The 19,096-nt window shown below is 37.8% G+C and overlaps 1 protein-coding gene across 14 annotated transcripts in view; it reads right to left on the bottom strand.

Moving 5' to 3' along the window:
- Positions 1–19,096, bottom strand: part of USP34 (ubiquitin specific peptidase 34) — a 111,827-nt gene that overhangs the window by 47,570 nt on the left and 45,161 nt on the right. For 10 of the 14 annotated variants that reach the window (XM_082276604.1, XM_082276613.1, XM_082276609.1 and 7 more), the window contains exons 9-27: positions 15,966–16,047; positions 15,781–15,873; positions 13,666–13,791; positions 13,131–13,260; positions 12,512–12,547; positions 12,026–12,156; positions 10,955–11,571; positions 10,242–10,456; positions 8,423–8,538; positions 8,212–8,339; positions 6,826–6,915; positions 6,209–6,304; positions 5,039–5,121; positions 4,300–4,454; positions 3,325–3,438; positions 2,547–2,646; positions 2,246–2,405; positions 1,706–1,832; positions 1,462–1,609 (exon numbers count right to left, since the gene is read on the bottom strand). In XM_082276604.1, the coding sequence (XP_082132730.1) occupies positions 1,462–1,609; positions 1,706–1,832; positions 2,246–2,405; positions 2,547–2,646; positions 3,325–3,438; positions 4,300–4,454; positions 5,039–5,121; positions 6,209–6,304; positions 6,826–6,915; positions 8,212–8,339; positions 8,423–8,538; positions 10,242–10,456; positions 10,955–11,571; positions 12,026–12,156; positions 12,512–12,547; positions 13,131–13,260; positions 13,666–13,791; positions 15,781–15,873; positions 15,966–16,047 (2,747 nt within the window). The remainder of the gene's footprint in view (positions 1–1,461; positions 1,610–1,705; positions 1,833–2,245; positions 2,406–2,546; positions 2,647–3,324; positions 3,439–4,299; positions 4,455–5,038; positions 5,122–6,208; positions 6,305–6,825; positions 6,916–8,211; positions 8,340–8,422; positions 8,539–10,241; positions 10,457–10,954; positions 11,572–12,025; positions 12,157–12,511; positions 12,548–13,130; positions 13,261–13,665; positions 13,792–15,780; positions 15,874–15,965; positions 16,048–19,096) is intronic. The other 4 variants (XM_082276605.1, XM_082276607.1, XM_082276611.1 and 1 more) reach the window with 1 other exon arrangement.

Genomic DNA, 19,096 nt, shown 5'->3' on the forward strand with positions numbered 1-19,096 from the left:
ACAGGTCACCCAACCTTGTAGTGAAAAGTGTTTATACTAGAAATTTAAACATGCCTTCCATATTTTGTAGTAAATGACACTGTGCCACAGAAGGACAATGGAAAATGATTGTGAACATCAACAAAATCCCCTTGTACCACACACTTGTAGTCAAATCAAAGAAGCAATGATTAATCTCACTTAAATGTAAGTTGGAAGCAAAGAAGTCACACCCACTTGAGAAAGGAAAAACTGAGAACACCCTGCAAAGAACTCATCACCGAACAAGAAACCTGACCAATTAAAAGATAAGAATTTCATTTGGTGCAGACAATCAAGCCTCTCTTCTTACAGCACACTTTGCCCAACACGACCACATGTTTCTAAAATCCCAGTTACAACAAAAATAAGTATTTTCTGCTTAATGGTGGAAAACAAGACAATTTCTTTACTAAAACTGCTTCTGATGAGTGGCTGGAAAAGGATTTTACAAAGAAGGCAATTAATGCATCCAAAATTCAATCTGGTTTACTTACATTGTGTCTCACTAAAACATGTTTTTTAAAAGTTGTTAAACTGTGAAAAGCAAGTCTGAATCATGTTTAAACATATACTAACAGTGGTGCTGGATGGAGCTGTTCATGGACAGAATTTGTTCAGATAATTATTCATTACATGCTATCTCATGCTTACAATGAGAGAAAAACCAAGAAAACGTAAAGATAATTGAGAAAACATTTTGAACAGCAGTAAGTGATTAGAATGCTGTAATATATAACATCAAGAGGATTTAGAAAACATCCTCCTGAAGGATAAAGCAGGAATTCTCATTTACTCACAAACACATTAAGAGGGAACAACAACAGGATGCATATTCACTGTACTAAGCAAGCAATGGCCATCTCAGGAGCAAGGTGACACTCCAAATGAGAAGCCTCAAAGCAGGCAGAAGAATAATTTTTGCTAAAGGATGACCATAAATTAAAAAGCAATTGCAGGAGTAAAGAAGATCTTCCACCTGACTGGAATACATGTATCTAGAGCATAAATTATGAATTTGAATTATGGCTTCAAACTCTAAATCAATGGCACAGCCAGAAGTGTATGAATCAGATGCAATACAGAATAAGATACACAGAAATATAGAACTTTATCAAGTTGTGTGGAACAGTATCTCCAGTTTACAGAAAATAACATAATTCAAACAACAAGAAGAAAAATAAACTGGGGGAGAAATCTACTGGAACATGGAACTTGGATAGATCCAAGGACTTCTGACAGATGCATATTTTCTTTGCAATTTCAAATAAATTGTAGTGCTTAAGAAACAACACTATTAATTAGAAGTGAGGGTGGGACTAATTAGAACCAGAGCTAAAGAAAATAAATCATAATGCTTGCTTAGCTGGGGTATCTGGGGGGAAAAAAACCCCACCATCACTTCAGCTGTAAAGGCAAAATTTCCAGGTAGAAACAGCTCACCAGGGAAATCCCCTTTGCGGCTGCTTTGGCCAAACTCCTGAAGCTGTGCTTGCTGATTTATCTGCTCCTTCTGCAAATTTTCATACCAATGTGTGACTTCTGCTCGGAGATCAGCCACCTGATCACTAGGGTACATTTCTATGGTCATCTGAAAGAAAACAGGTGTTTTATTTTCCCAAGAGCACTATGGAATTCCTAACATTTCACAGGGTAGGGTCTGCCAGGAAAAGGAATTTTCACTCACCTTGTCAGGAAGTCCAGCTGGCTGACAGACAATCCTTAGAGGTAGCGACTGTTTGTCACTCAGAGCTTTCAAATGACTGCTGATGCCAGTGCCTTCAATCTGCCACTGTCTCAGGTGATATGCAAACCTTAGGAAAAACATGGAAAAAGTGTTTTTGTCAAAGCCTATTTAACACAAATGTTTGCTAAACAATGAGAGAAAGACAAAACCTGTAAATAATTTCTGGGGTGTTTTTTTTTTTTCAAAATAAGAGGAAGTTATGACATCCTCACTATTTTTCTAATAAAATAACTTTAAAGAAGTTTCTTTGGTGAGGGATGGGGAAATACGAACCACATCCACACATTCATACAAGAACAAGGGCCCACTCTGGTAACTGTTTAAACTTTATTTATTACCTTTCACAATTATTCCCTACTGGCTTTCCTTTACACAAAGAAACCATTCCTTAAATTAATATTAACTCTTAACACACTTATCATTATGGTAAGAGGAGTAGAAATAAATTCTGCATCCAAGTATGTCAACAGAGTTTTTTACCTTCTCCTGAAAGCCTCCAGGTGTGTTTTCAGCATTAAGAGCCCTCTTTCAATAATGGTCAGACTCGAATGAGAGTCCTGCTCCAGGTTACTCGAAGCTATCATCAGACTCTCCATACACTTGCTAATAAATTCCTGCTCTTTTTCCAGACCAGTTTTACCTGTAATACCAGTTCAAGTCAATTATATAGGCACAGCCTTGGAACAACACATTTTAATACTAAGAATAAAAAAAGAATAGTGCTAGGTATTCTTTAAAACACTTTAAACAGAAAAAAAAGATAAAAAATTAAAGTTCATACCGTTGATGTAGTAAGAGTTGATGTACTGGATGGCTGCTCTACTGACATCACCAGACTGTGCCCTCAAAGCAATGCCCCAGAACTGGTCCATGCCACACAACTGTTTGACAAAAGGAAAAACACAGCAACAAAACATTGCCTCATTATTTTACTTTTTTCTGATCTGAGACATTCTTTTTGCCTCTTGACTCAATCACTAACAATATCTCATTTTCTCCACTGCTTGCACTGTCATCACTGCACACACCCAATTACTACAAAACTCTAGGTTTCTCAGAAACACTTTCAAAGTCTGAAACATGAGGAGAACTGGCTGAAATTCAAAATAGGCAATTTTCATTTTTGACAAAAAGAAATACTTTCAAATGAAGCTGTAAAACCACAACTATAATCAGTATTCACTGCAAGAAAAAAATATTGCCTCAAATTCAGAGAATATATTCTAAGTATAATTTCATTTATGAGGTAATTTCTCTGGATAAAAAACTTCTAAAGCACATAATACATAAATTGAGGCACATTTTACAACTGATTTCTAGTCAGAAATAAGTATGACTAATGGAATGTCACCTCACTCTTCTTCATTAGATAAGTAAATGTTACAAATCCATTCCTTGAACTCAACAGTAGATACATGTCAGTTATGTTAACAATATGATAAACTGCACAAAGAGATGCAGGCAACAGGTATCACTTTGTGGTTTTCTATCTCTGCCTTTAGAGACAAAATCCACACATGCCAGAGAGAAGAAAAGCAAGAGACAGAACTCAGGCTCACCTCGGAGTTGGAGCCACCATCATAAGCACTCGTAGCCAACCGAGCCAAATTACACAAATGCTGGAAGAGGTTTAGGCCAGTCATACTGATAGTTTCAGGTTTTAGTTGTGGCATCTAAACAAAATCAACGTGCTTTAGTATGCAAAAAAATTTCAGTGATGGAATAGAGAGCAATTACAGGGTATTTATTTTACTAGCACTGTTATTACTAATCACTGTTATTATTCACCATATTCAAATGTAGTAGAGCAAATAGAATTTGTTCTTGCAAAAGATCACACCCTGAATTTTAGACACAATGCAAAAAATCAGCTATAATTGTCTTAAACAGTTCACCACTGATTTGAACAATGGAGAGGGGAAAAAAAAGTTATTTCAACATCAGCTGCTTAACTTATCAACAGCAAAAGGATTTGTTAGCATTCAAAAACCTTATACATTACAAAACTAGACAAAAACCTGTGTAACCTTGGCAAAGAACTAGACTACATTAATTATTGCACAATCTATCCATTTTGTAATGTCATCTGTCAAAATGGATGAATGGAACCCTTCGGAAAAAGCTCTGCATATTTGTCTTTTTGGTGTCTGTATTGCTGAGATGTATAGGCCTCTCCCAAAAACAAAAGTCCATTTTTCAGTCAGGTTAAGCTGTACAGCATAAAGCAAACTATAGTTTTGTGCAGGTTTTTTTTTTTTTTTCTAATTGAAATAAAAGTGCTACACAGCTGTGGATACAACACAGGGGCTATTTGTAAAGAAACACTTGGGTAAATAGTAGTGTGAAAAGAACTCCCACTAATCCATTTCCCTCCTCTCTCCAAGCAGAGAAAAACGTCTGCATGACAAGTGGGGCCCTCCTGGGCTACTGAAGAGATGATTTCCATAGAAACAATTTTAAATCCATTAAATAGTGTTGATAGGAATGAAGCATCTCTATTGGAATTACAGGGTTGCAATTAACTCTCTACATACCTTTTCCAAAAAAAGATGTTTGTAAGTCTCCATACCCATGGCATGCTGGTCTTTACTCCGTACTTGATTCAAGAACCAGTGTAGTGCATCATCATAACATTCAGAATCTTCTACTAAGCAGTGCCACAGGATGTCCACTTGTTCTAAACTCAACCCTACAATTAGGGAAGTATTTTTAACTACTCCTTTATAACACCAAATATTCCACAAAACCCAAGGATACACACAGAAAAATCAGAATATCTATGTCAGATCACAACACATAAATGTATTGTATGGTAACTTTGACTATCTGTAAGGAGACCACTCAAATACCAATTGTAAAAAGTGTCATTTCTTCTTTCATAAAGAAAATTTATTTCTGACAGGATTAAAATTTAAGGAATTATTCCTTTTTGGAATACAGTACTTCAGTAAAAGATCTCTGGGAACATTATGGACACAAACCAAAGCCCATAAGCACATAATGTATTATCTTCCTTTAGTAATTACTATTCTATTATTTAGAAAAACCAAAGCACAGAGAACATGAAAATTTGTTCTCACAAAACTGCAACAGAATTTGAATTCCAGTGTTGGTTCTGTGCTTTTGCCAGAAAATCTTCCTTCTTTTGAAACTGTCTCAGAGATTATTTTAAACTGCATGTTGAAAATACCGTATTAAGCTGACATGGATTACTAGGAAGTATTTTTGCTTACTCTGAGGTGCTTCTATGGTAAGATAACCTCAAATACTCACTGAAATGATCTGGAGATCCCAGAGTTGAAAACACACAAGTCAAGAATTGAAGGCGAACCTGAACTTCTGCGCTGTGGCTGTATCTAAATGTAAATTTGGATAAAACCAGAATTTTATTTGATTGTTTATTGTCGTAATTCCTATCCTACTCAGACACATGCCTCTTAAAAGCATTAATAATTGTTTCTTACAAGTTTCTTTCTGAATTTCTAGTTCAGTGCATGGCCCAGACTCCAGCTGCAGATGTTGCAAAACCACCCCAAAGAGCGGAATGACACAGTAGTTGTCACTAGATAAAATCCTTTTTTTGTTGGGATTTGAGAAGGGGAATGGGATTGGGCTTTTTGGCTTACAGTCCAATTCAAGTGCATTATTTTGTCACCTGGCAGGATCTACTTAATTCTTTTCCCCCCAAACTTGTAAAATGCTGGTATTTCTACTCAGAATTTCCGATTCCAGATGATACATATGCTTCATAAAAATATTTTCATAACTTACATAAAAAGATTACCTTTATTTCTGTTTATACAGTAAAAGCTTGATGGTCAAAGGAGTAGAATAATTTATCATTTTACCTGAATTTAAAGGATCCCACCTTTCTAAGTAATTACTCACTAAAGCAACATCTAATATAAAGGGTGAAGTTAGATTTGAAGAAGCTAAACTGGACCCATAAATAGCAACGTTTTTCAGATGTGGGTGCCCATATTGACTTTGACATCTGTCAAAACATGAACAGTCTCTTCCTTTGGGATTGGGGAGCTGGAAATGGTACTGCTTGTTTATATACACCTGATTTTAATCACACAGATTAGAAAGTGCAGCTGGATGTGTTAAACAAAAAAATTACGCAAAGGCTAATGACAAATTTTAAAACTAAACCATTTGAATAGTGATATGAAATCACTTTAAATTAATTTGAGTATCTAAACCTTCATCTTTTATTTGCACACAAATACTCAACATGATGCCTAACAAAAATGACAAGAGTTGGGATTTTTTTAAGAAAAAGGAGCTATTTAAAATGTTTTTACAGACCTTTGTCTCCCCAAACAGAAAATGTCCCTATAGAAAATATTTACTTACAAGAACACATCAGAAGCAACAGAAGAAAGCAGAAATGTTTCAAACCATAAAATATCCAACGCTCCAAGTCAGCTGTGTACTTACAGTGCGTGTTTGTGTCGTCCCTCCCTGACTGCCTGGATGTAGTGTACCAAATTATCGAAGAAAAGTTTCATCATATTTAGTTCCTTTTCTGCCCACCTGTGGCAATTTAAAGGACAGAAAGTATTATGGTTTGCTTAAAAAGATCAGAAAAGCTACAGAAAGCAGACAGCTGTTATAGGAAAATGGCACATACATAACCCCAAAGTACACATTCAGTTTTCCATCTACCACAAATTCAGAAGCATTTTCCAGTACTGTACGCTCTTCTTCCTTGCAATTCTTAAGGTTTCCTAATGTGATTTTCAGGCATAGGACTGACAGAACACTCCCTTCTGAGCCCATGAAAACTGTTCCTCACGGCCCTAATACAGAAAAAGTCTAACTCAGGACTGGGCATATGTTCAACTGTCATGTCAAAAAGGCCAAGAAAAGTTCCTCATAATCACTGTCACTTTCCCAGAAGTTCCGTCAGTCTGTTCTCTACAGTTACACCAGGCAGTTGCATGGTTTGTTCTGCTAAGAAATGCTGTACTGCGTATTATCTTCAACTTTCAAAGGTTTTAATACACCAAAGAGCCCCCTAAATGCCAGCACTGCTGGGACAGGGGCCTACTTACATTGTTATCCAATGTGTATCGTAGCTGCTCCCAAATTGTTGGAATGTTCCAAACAGCTTGGGAAGAAGACGAAGTGAAACTACTACAGATCTAAGGGAGAAAGAGAGAAACAATGACAACATGTGACTGCTACAAAACTGAAATAATTGATTTAAAAATTCCTTTGAGAAGCTCAGGTTCTGTAAGCAAACTGACTAAAGGAAAGCTCTGTAAATCATAGATCACAGGGTGATCTGGGCTGGAAGGGACTTCAAAAGTCTCCTCATTCCAGCCCCTGTCATGGGCTGGGACACTTTCTACTATCCCAGGTTGCTCAGAGCCCCACCCAGCCTGGCCTTGAACACTTCCAGGGATGGAGCAGCCACAGCTTCTCTGGGCAGTCTGTGCCAGGGCTTCACTGCCCTCACAATAAACAATTTTCTCCTTGTATCTACTCTAAACCTACTCTCCATTTGAAGCCATTCCCCCTTGTCCTGTCACTCCAGGCCCTTGTAAAGAGTCTCTCTCCATGCTTCTTGCAGGCTCCCTTCAGGTAGAGGAAGGCCACAATTAGGTCACCCCAAAGTCTTCTTTTCTCCAGGCTGAAGAGTCCCAATTCTCTCACCCTTTCCTCACAGGAGAGGGGCTCCATCCCTCTAATCAACCTCTCTGGATGTGCTCCAACAGGTCCATGTCCTTCCCGTGCTTGTGGAATCTCCCATCAAGTCAACCAAGAAGTCTTCTGAACCTGAACTACACATACCTCAAATTCTTTACATGTAACTCCCTGGACACACAGATGAGATTAATCTCTCAGCATACTTGTAGCTCATCTCACAAATGCAGTTCTCAGCAAAAAGGTAACACCACAACACAGCAGGTGATGTCCAGCTATCAACTGTATCGTGAAAATAAATGCCACTTTGCCCAGTACAATCTCACAGCTTTTGCTGGTATTAAAACAAGTCATCTGAGGTCAAGCTGTTCCTTCCCCACAGAAATGAGACCCCATAAAAGACACGGTGGAAAAGAACTTGTCTGTTCCTCAGCCACTTGTATGTAAAATCTGAATATTGAGTTCAAAATGCTTATGGCCAAGGCACCTGACCTTGAACTCGACTGACTGAGGTGCAGACCTGATTTTACCAAAGGCAGGAAGGCAAAAACCTCTGGCAGAAGGGAGGACAGACAAATACAACAAAATGAGAAATTCAGGAAACCAAGACACAAAAAAAATGGAGCATCAGAGACATCCACAACACTTTGGAAACTATTTTTATTCTTTTGCTTTTGCCTAGTTTACGTTGTCTTCCTGTAAAATGAAATAAATATTACAGCCAACTTGGATTTCTGGTATGTTGCAGAAATAAGATACTTATAAAACAGACAATTTATGATTAAAGTTACCTGTTGTTTGCTAAATTTTCTAAGCAGCCTTCGATAAATCTCATTCGAATCTGTCTGTCAGTGAACCAGCACACTAAAGAACAGAGCAGCTTCTCTGCCTCATTTATTAACCCTTCAGAAAGATGAATCTACAGCAAGTAGAAAGAAAAGTCAATGAATACTATGTATTTATTTTCTTTTAAAAACCAGTGTTTTCAGGTATTCAACTTACTGCATCTTCATCCTGGACCAGATCCCACAGCAGGGTGTTTCCTTTCTTACAAACATTATCCAAATTAATGTCCGTCACTGCATTGCTGTTATATTGATGTTTGTGAACTGCTGGTCCTGGACAAAATATAAAGAGCATTAGTGAGTAAACAGAAGGAACCATCTGAATTGAACGTTACTCCCTAAGTGCACAAACAACAACACATTTTATTTGTTAACTTGGCTATTTCAAAGTGCAACAACACTGTAATTGCAGCCTTTTTCCACATATGGGTTCTTAAAAGACCATACAAGAAGCCAACAGGGCAGTTGGGCCAATATTTACACTGCTTTTGGCTAATGGCAAAGTGCAATTAAAAACAGCACTGAAGAACTGCAGATGCAATTGCTTTTTAATTTAATTCATACTGTAATTAAAATGTTTCTTAAGCCTTTCTGTAGTGCCGTGGTCCAAAGGGAGTTATCTCCATAACCACCCTGGCTGGAATGCAGGAAAGGAGCACATTTTAATAAATTCCCCTCCTGCTACAAGATTCCCTCCATCCAACTGAAAACCAGGAAAAACAAACACCATTTTTCCATGTGCTAAAGCATCAAAGTGCAGGATTTTAGAAACTCATCATGTTTTCATAAACACTGATAGACATTTTCCTTCCTCTCTGTGCCCACAGCTGGCACCATTCATTGATCTACTATTTGATACTATTTTCATGCAACAGCAAAGTCAAGTAGAAAATTCAGACTGCACACAGAACACTGTAATTATTTGCACATGCAAAACTAGGGGTGTCAAAAATAATCTGCACTGAAGGCCTCATGCTCAACCAGTAATTTGAATCTTCAGTTAGATGAGTAATATCTATGGAAAATATTGAAAAAAATATGCTGATTTATAGATTTATGAAGTTTTAATAGTTTATTCAACTCTGCAGTGGAGAAAAAAATCCCAGTGTTCAATCTCAGGCTGAAATTACTATTATAAAAACTTCTTACTCAATTATTTCAGGGAAATACATAAACAGCACTGGGTTTGCTGTCTGCTGGATAAGGGCAAACTTGGCTCTTCCAGGCCAGTGAACAAAACCATGAACCCTTCATCAACTCTGCTCTCCATTATGTTTAAAAAGAGGGTAAAAGAGAAAATCAAGCTGCCAAAATAGCATATGGAAAGATGATATAATTCTTGAGAAGTGTTTTAGTAGCATCTTAAATTGCACCCTGAAGTAAACTAGAAGATTTGGCAGTGTAAGATGAAATAGCATCAAATGCCCTTTACAGCAAGCTCCCAAAAGCATCAAGTCATATTTTAAGTCACTTTTCCAGAATTCTCTTCTCTAGAGCCCATTATGGTTAATTCATTTATAGGTTAATTTATGATGTCAAATGTACAAACTCACAGTAATATGCACCCACCAGAACAAAAACTGCAGAAGGTTTCAGAGAGGAAAATGGAAAGAAATCCTGCTTTCAGTACCACCTTTCTTTACACTTAAATAAGCTATTAGAAGACACACGTACTAGGTTCTTTTGTGCCTTTATTTGTTTTAATTTGCATTAAAAGCTCCAGAAGAAATGGGAAGGGGGGAGGGATTTAGAAAGATAAACACAACTAAACACAAATGAACATTTCTGTGTTCACTAACGAACACAGATTCAAAAATCTATCTCTTGGAGAAACATTAAGTTCTCAGCAGTCATCATGGCTTCTTAGGACAAATACAAAAAAATGGTTAAAATAATTTCATTATTTTATTTTAATTACTGGAGACTAATTCAGAATTACAAACTAAGTTTTTCAGGTTTTGTTTTATCACTCTTACCTTGACTCAGATGTTCATGATAGATAGAGGCCAGGTTAGGGAGGTGCTGCTGAAGATGAGATGTTAGCTCAGCATGGGAATTAATCTGTACAAGCTCTTCTTCGCAGCCAGACTCTTCCCCATCAAAATCTGCCATATTTTTCTCTGATTTTGCACTGACTTGAGAACTACTGCAGCTGACATCATCTGCACTAAGCATATCATCGACCATATGCCTGTAAAAGAAGTATATCAGAATGGACAATATCAAAGAGGAACTTGTTTAAAGCAGACTACAAGTGAGCAGACATCTCCCTAAAGCTAAAGTCAGGATGAATCATCTGTTTGAACAGCAGCCCTTGTATGAACTAGAAAAACAATTACAGATAAATAAACTGAAGGCCGCACTAGCATGATGACTGAGTTGGCTTCTTAATGTTAACTAAATGCAGCATTTTCCAAAACATTCTTAACATTTTCTTAAATGCTGTCTTATTTATTCAACAGCAAAACTTAAATGAAACCTTTAATCAGATGTTAACAAATCAGATTTCTGTGTAACTGTCTGCGATAGCATGATAAATGTCTGTGATAAATGATGTCATTTCTGCAAGACAAAATTATCCTGAGCTACAGCAAAATGTCCATACACCAATTTCTGCCCAAATGGAGGATTCTGCTACCACTTTTATTTCTGTTATGGAAGGAGCCAGAAGACATGCCAAGCTACCTACCCATCATGGTGATGGTGGTGGTGGTGATGGTGGTGGTGGTGCTGTGGCCCAATGAACTGTCGACAGTTAAATAATTCATTCCCAATAGTTTCCCCGAGGAAGTCCCCTGTGTGAGTTATACAAGAATCTTGAGAGCCTTGTGAAATGTGAGCAGTGCTCATTTCCCCTGTCATGTCGTGCTCTGCATCCTCAGCATGAGAACAAGCATCGAGCATACGGATGCGATTGTCCACCGGCGGCACCGCGTCCGTGTTAAAAACATGGTCCTTGCCCGCCCCGTTACTGGCACCGCTCCTCTCCGGCGCCCCCTGGGCATCTCCCAGACAAATGCCCGCTTGTGATTCCAGTTTTCTGCCTCGTAGATCTGTGCTCCTACTGCTTTTCTGGGGGTTGTGACTCCTGTCTTCTTCCTCTTCATCCTCCTCCTCTTTGAGAGCCTCGATATCTGCGATGTCTTCCGACTGCACCTCGCTGCCAGGGCTGCCGGCGGACTGGCTGGCGTGACTGGAGTTGGCCTCGTTGCTGGATCCATCACTGTGGCCACTGCTGCTCCCAGGCCCACTGCTGCCATCCTCACCACTGTTGGCTGTCTCATCAGAGCTTCCTTGCATGGATTCCTGAAATTATTTCGGGGTTTTTTAAGATTGGTGGGAAAATAAAGGACCACTGGAAATGCATAATTAATATCATCATCATCATCATTCAAACATCATTCTTCCTTTAGGAGGAAATGTGTCACATCTACAAGTTTCAATTCATTCTTTCTCAATTTGGTTGCTGATGACAAAATGCTCTGAGCAAGATTCATATTTAATAATTGATTTTTTGCATTACCTTGTTGCTAACAGGGTGTATGTGCAGACTTTGCATGTGCTAAGAGTCACAGTGTGACACAGAAACAACGTCTGGCAGTCCCTTACTACGAGATTAACCTAACTGAAACACAATTTAAATGCAGGAATACATTTGTCTGAAGTGGTTTTGAAACAAGTACAGATTAAAAAAATCATTTAATGGCTAATAAGAGGCAACTCAGTAACAGAATTCCCAGACTCAGACTCTCACTCATACCTCTGTGTCCGAAAGTCGCTGCTGGACGTGTTTTGTTCTGTTAATCAGCTGCTCCTCCATTTCAATGTCACTGCCTCCACTCTGATGGGTGTCACTGTTGTCACTACTTTGAGGGCTTGCTGCTGGTGACCCTAATTCAAAACCACATTTCCCAGTTACTCTGTGACAGGTAATTACTGGAATGTAACAGCATTGCATAAATCTGCCTCAAATGTTGAGCATTCTTCCAGCAAACAGGGATACATAACTCAAACAATCTGTGTACCTAAAGACTAATCATTTCATTTAAAACACTGAGCATTTTACTACAAAGTTTGTATTTTGATGTCTCTTCTTGCCACAGTTACACAAATTTCCTAGGTTCTACTCAAAATATCATTTCATTTGACTTCTCATAAAAACAGAACTTCAAATTTACTCTAATCCTGCTCAAATTCAAAAGCACTGTGGTATCAAATTGTGGTGTACAACTAAAATGATACTTACAAGGGGAAGGGGCTGCTCTTCTGAGCTCCTCTTCTTCTGAAGGAAAAAAGCAGAATGGAAAAATAAGTGACTAAAAATCGTTTTGTCAGCATATAGTTGTCCATAATTCACAAAAACCAGCAGTAGGAAGAGAAAGGGAAGCTACAGTAAAATGGCTTGGCAGCACCTTTAGTAATGACTGTGGGGAAAGACACAGTCAAGTAAAAAACAAAACAACCAAATCAGAAACAGCATGCAATACCAAAAACTAGGTAAAAAGCAGGTAAGCTTTTGTAAGATTTTATGTAGCTATTATGTTACAGATGTGCAGTAGAACAAGAATAGTTAACTGATGAGTTAGGGATCATCTTCTGAATTAAGAAGAAAAGAAGAAAGAAAAACACAGACTACTTCAGCTATACAAACAGAATGGATCTGAAACACAAAGCTTTCCAAATGCACTCACAGACGTTTAATGCTTTCATCTACAGCCTCAAGTTCTGCTGGAAAAATATGCCAGCATGACACTTTTGAAAAATACTTAAAGGAGAAAGTTCTATACCTGCTTTTTGTCCAAACTCAACAAGGAGACTATGAAAATTCCAAATTTAACTCCCAGATCTACCTGAAAACCACGCACCTTTTTTGTTTCCCATGGGCAGGTTGGTACTCAGTAAAGATGCAAAGGAGCTTTGCTTTGACAGCTGAGCCTTAGCTGCCAGTGCATTATTCCACAGGGCTTTTATCAGCATGGATGCCAAATACAAGGTCTGGAAAGAAAAGCAGGGAAAAGTACCATTAAGCAGCAGGTTTTGGATATAAAGATCCACTGTTCATCTTTCTCTATGCCAATATTACAGCTCACCAAAATAAACTCATCAAAATAAACAAATCAACTAACTAATGTTGTGTGAAACACATTCTAACTTCAGACAGGAAGTTAAAATCTTCTGTCAGTGGTTATGAAGTCTTTGAAAATCTCTAAAGATTAGACTTCAAAAGCCAGAAAAGGTGTACTTGAAGAAACATGACAACTTTACTCGAGTTCTCCCTTTCTGCATTAGTGAATATTCCTTTTACTGCATTCCTTCAGGAAGACAAATCCATAATAGTTGTTTAACACTCTCATTTACTTGCTTTTCTCATGACAGCGATTCTGTTGGCCTTGTCTTTACCTGTTCAGTGTGAGCACTGGGATGAAGAGTTGAGACAAGGTTAAGAAGGTGTCTAAGCGGGACAGGGTCCAAGTTTTTGATCAAAGAAGGAAACAAGTCGTGTATGTAACGACTGCAATGCTTCAGCTACAAGGTACAGACAGAGAAAGTAACAGGAACAGCAAAAAAAACAAATCAATCAAATATTGCAGCAAATAAACGTATTTGTACAAATTCTCAGGAAGCAGTTGTTGAATGATTCCAAACTCCAGCAGATTTGCAATTCTGACTAAAGTTATTTTGACACTGTAAAGTCTGCAAATGTACCAATCAAATGTAACAGCTCCTTCCTTAGTTCTAGTTCTGAGAGATGAGGTGAAAAGAAGAACTGGAAGTTTGCTTTGTGTTTGAACTTAAATACTTCTAAAATATTCGTTTATATGGTAAACCTTGAGGGAAGCAGTATTTGCAATGATTACCTTATTAGCAGTGGTAAATACAAAGGAAGACTGCTCAGGAAGAGACTGTGTGAACTGTGTGAGGATTATAAAGAATTCTTTTGTCTTTCCAGTAATGGATGTCAAAAAACACGACAGTGTGTTCAGCTAACTACTCTATTTCCACATTAAAGTACCAGGGCTCCTGGATGATTCCTCTTTGGGTAAATGCTGCTTTTCAGAGTCACTTAAAAGAGTTTCATTATGTTTGTTAAGATGTTGTTATTCAAAAAATAAAATAATGGTTACAGGAAACTTCTAGAAAAAAATTCTTACATTGGTTACCACACATGCACCTCAAAAGAGGTTTTTTTAATTCTTCATTTATTTAATTTTGCCTTCCTGGCATGAAAATATCTGTGTCAGCAATTTACTATGTACAGGATAGTACAATCCAACTTTCACAGGATTCAAAGCAGAGTGAAATCACATGGGTTCTATACAAGGAAGCATTTAAACATCTTGAGCTAACTTCAACTTAGGGAAGATGAGTTTTTGTCTAAAAGTACATTTAAAAAGTGGAAAATACACTTTAAGGTCTTCTATTCTTTTAGTCTAAAGGTGTCAGGCTTCTAAACAACATTAGAGGTTTAAGCCTTTGACAGGAAGTAATCAGGATGTACTTAATTCTGATATCAAACATATTTTGAAAATGTCACTCTGCCAAAATGAACACTTAAACTGTAAAAGGATTATCAATATTAGGTAATTATATTATTCTTAAAGCAGTATAAAATTTATTAAAAAATCCAGAGGTCTAACACTGTGTGAGATGCTGTGTGGAAACATCAAGGAAGTGAAAATATTGTTCTAAAAATGTAGTGTGAAATAAGTAATTATTAATTACTCTGATACAGAAAAATGTTGGAGCAAATGCTGTTCCAATGAGCATTTACTAACATTCCAGCTGCATGTTTTAATGACAATGGACCACACTGGTTTCAGAATGTGCATTCAGTACTACTTGATTGAAAGAAATTACAAAGAAATATTGAACACATTAAAAACCCTCTTTAAATTCTACCCTGTGTAACAGTGTGTTCCCCAGGCCTGCTCAGACCTATTGTATTCAAACCCCTAAATAAAAAATGTCACAACCTGAAATAACAAGCACAGCGATCCATTAAAAGTAGCACACAAATAAATCTTCCTGAAGGCAAAAAGCCTATCAGAGTTTCCAGCTTTGGCAAGCAAAAAATAAAATTTCAGTGCCTTCTATAGATTTTAACACCAGCAGAGGAGCACAGCTGTAAACTTCACTGCCACAATTTTCACCTGATTGTTCCCACCAGGAGTACCAGAAATGGAAGCTACAATACACAGGAGCAAGGCAATTTTGCACAATAGTAAAAATATTGCAACTACCCTAAAACCTTCATCCCCATTCTTGGTGAAAACACTGTCCTTGCTATACAACTTCATTTTTTGCCTTCAAAAAAAAGTAGCCAGGGTGATTTTTTGCATCTAATAAATAACCCAGTAACTGTGGCAGTTACCTAACTTGACATTTTGGTCAGCAAAATCCTCAGGCAGCCAAGAAAACACAAAAAACTCAACTTTAGGAATGTGAAACAAAATCAACTTATTTTATATTGTTTTTCTTTTATCACTCCTGCAATTACAAAAATTTGATATATACCTGTGCTGCAGCCCAAATACAGTCTATATGTTGAGTACTAAGTCTCCCTTCAGCTGCAAGAAAATTCAGAATCACTTGGCACTGTTTGATGATCTGCAAAGTGAGAACACAGTGAGGAAAGATTTACTAGAACAACAAGTTAATGCTCCATGTTTATACCAAATTAACAGTAATTAAATACAAACCTCAATATGTAAATTTGGTCCAAAAATGTGCTCAACTACATTGTTGCTGATAAGCCAGTCTGCAAGTTCTTTTGCAATTGACCTGGAGATGAAAAAAGAGTGAAAATATAAAATTATCTGCCTGTAATATTTACTCTGTGCTCTTCCCTAGCATAGCACATCCTGCAAGTTGATATCTGCAGTTGTAGTGAGGGCACAAAAACCTTCTGAACACAAACCATAGTCAATGTTCATTTTTCCAAGCAGGAAGCAAATGATTTCCATATTTCTTTTCTTTAGCTGGAAGACTAATGCCAAATATCAATATTTCCCCTCTGGATCATCAGCAAACATAACCAATCATTCTACTAATTTTATTAGTTAATGCTCAACAGACCACGCGCAAACAATTCCAAAGACCTCACAGGTATGATTTTGACACTGCTATTTAATCCAAGTTTATAATGAAATTCCAAAGCACTGAAATGTAGCTAAAGGTGGGAGTGACAGAAATTATTTTCTAAAGAAGCCATGTACATAGTTTTAGATTCTCTTACACAAATGGCAACTCTCCCAAACCATGTTTGCCATGGTCATACTTACACACGTGCAGCACACAGATACTTCCAAATCCTCATTCTGCTTCATCCATAACCACAGGGAATTTACCCACTGCCATTCCATAAGCAAATATTCAAACTGACCAGGATAAGGAAACTGAATTTTCCAAAACAGAAGTTGAACTTCCAGAAAGCACTGCCCTGTCTGGAAAGCAGTGCATAAGCTCCTTTTTATTCCTTCTCTTCAAGCAAACGTTTGTTTACCCCCATTTTGGCACCAGAAGCAATTACAGGACATCAGAGTATTTAAAGGCCAGCCTTTGGTTTAAAAGGCCCTGGAATAACAGTGCTCTGTTTCACAGGGAGGAGAGGATGGAGGGAGGGGTGTCATAGAGGACTTGAGGAAGAGTTATTTTTACCACTTCTCTCCATGTCACATTTATGGTTACTATTAAAATCCAGGACTGCCGAATCTTTATCATGCTCAAGAAGGAAACAGGATTCTTTAGGTAAAAAGAGATTGCCAATGCAGGTTTTCCAAACAGGATTCACTATTCAGGGGCACGCTGCCAGTGCTTCGATTGTTTTGAACTGCCTGATCCTTGTGGTTGAACTCAAGGAGCAAAGTTCCTGTTACTCCACATCATTTCCACACTGTTCTCTTCTAATTCCAGGACATGGGGAATCAAATATTCTCACATTGTTCAAAGACAATGTCCTGTAATTTAAGTCATTTAAGTAATAACTGGCTCACAAGGTACAAAAGGTTGCCAACAGTTATCATTTACAGCTTATCAATAAATTAGTTCTCACACTGTAAAGTCAGTTTGACAGGGGATCTGCTCAAAGAGGGATTGAAAAGATAAGCTACATCTGTTCCATGAATCCAAGATGTCCTTAACATCCCACAGCCTCATTTCAAAACCAAACCAAAACCCAACTATCCCCAATACCCAGAAGATGCCCACCCAACCCAAACTTTGGCACATGCACGTTTCTGACTCTACCAGGGCTTGGATTTCTGTCTACCAAAGTCTGAAGAAAGACCTTTCCTTTCTTCCTGGATCTGAATTTTTCAAGGTGTAGCTTTCAGAAGGAATCCTGGATAAACAAACACTGCCAGCCTCACTAGGCAATGCCAGTACGAAAGGACATACTCCTCATGGGGTCTCTTTATCCAAACACTCCTGCTCATGGCACAATATCCATTAGGCTTTGTACGCAGTCATATGTTGCATTTTAACCACTCCAAAGGAAAGAACAAAAGCTCTCCTCTGGAGTGAGTTCCTTCACATTTTATTAAATTACCATGGCAGTTCTGTCTCTAATTCACACCATGTTTCTTCTGAAAAACCACAGATAATTCTTTTGAAGGAATGCCTTTTTTAATGGATGTATTCTCAGCAGTAACAAACTCTTTATCCTTCTGGTAAGCTCAACTGTGGTAAAACGACATCTCAGATTTCTGAAGGTACATCAAATGTTCATTTGATATGGATTTGTTGAGGAGGACCAAAAACAAGAGGATCCTTGTGCAAAGCAGAATGAAGCCCTTGTGCCTCCCAGAGAGAACTGTTCCTCCCAGAAACTGAGGGCTGAGAGCATAGCAATCACTACCTTTTAAAATGATCAAGTTATTACTCCCACAAAGTATTTTGCTCTCTGATTTACTAAGGAATATATTTACACTATCAGATTCAAGGATTCATCAAAAAAGCTGATTTCAGTGCAAATGAAGGATGTCTGACTTCTTTCCTGAACACTTCCACTTCAGGAAAGGTTTTCTTGAAAAAAATTACTCTTTCATATTAAAGGAAATGGCAAGAGTAAAAATCATGTGTTATGATCAAAGCACAGATGTGCTTTTCCCTCTCACATGAAAGCAGCAGCACAAGGAATGGTTTTACAAATTAGATATTCAACTCAGACAGACCTTAGTAGTAAGAGAATTCACCTTGGGAGTAACACATATTAGCTGTTTTTCATGGATTTAATAATTGGATAGCAATAGGAAAAGTCATTTGAAGAACTTGATACTCTCTGGGGGTCTGTGTTGTGGCTGAGGGAGAAGAGAATAAAAAGGCAAAGGTAGCAGCTACTCTGGTTTAATTGTCTCTAAGTCACTCTCACACTGGAAATGTACACAACACTTAATCCATTTCTCCCTAGAACTTTTCATGTAAACTCACTGATAATTCATGTCTGTCAAAAATAACTGGTTTACTTCCAGGAAATGAAATTCAAGCATTTTTGACGTAAGTTTCCCCAGGCATTCCATGAGAGTGCAAGGAAGAGAGTGGGAGCTGTGCAGTTGGTGATATAACCTGATGTTTGGAACTGCACTTACAAAGAGGGGGAGCAGAGCCTGATTTTTGTTCATATCCTCCAGTTTATGCATTTTCCTGGTAAGTCAAAGAACACCTCTCTATGAAAGGACTGGGTTAAAGTCCTAGAAACATTTTAATCTAAAGCTGTGGTGCAATACTTGGTACCCACATGATGACCCAAATCCAGGAACAAATCCCACAGCAAAGTAACCCCCCCTCAAAGGAAACCTTATTTATTCAACCAGTCAATTCCCCACGAAGCAAC

Source organism: Coloeus monedula, assembly GCF_965178545.1.
Source record: "Coloeus monedula genome assembly, chromosome: 2".
NCBI classification, from domain to species: domain Eukaryota; kingdom Metazoa; phylum Chordata; class Aves; order Passeriformes; family Corvidae; genus Coloeus; species Coloeus monedula.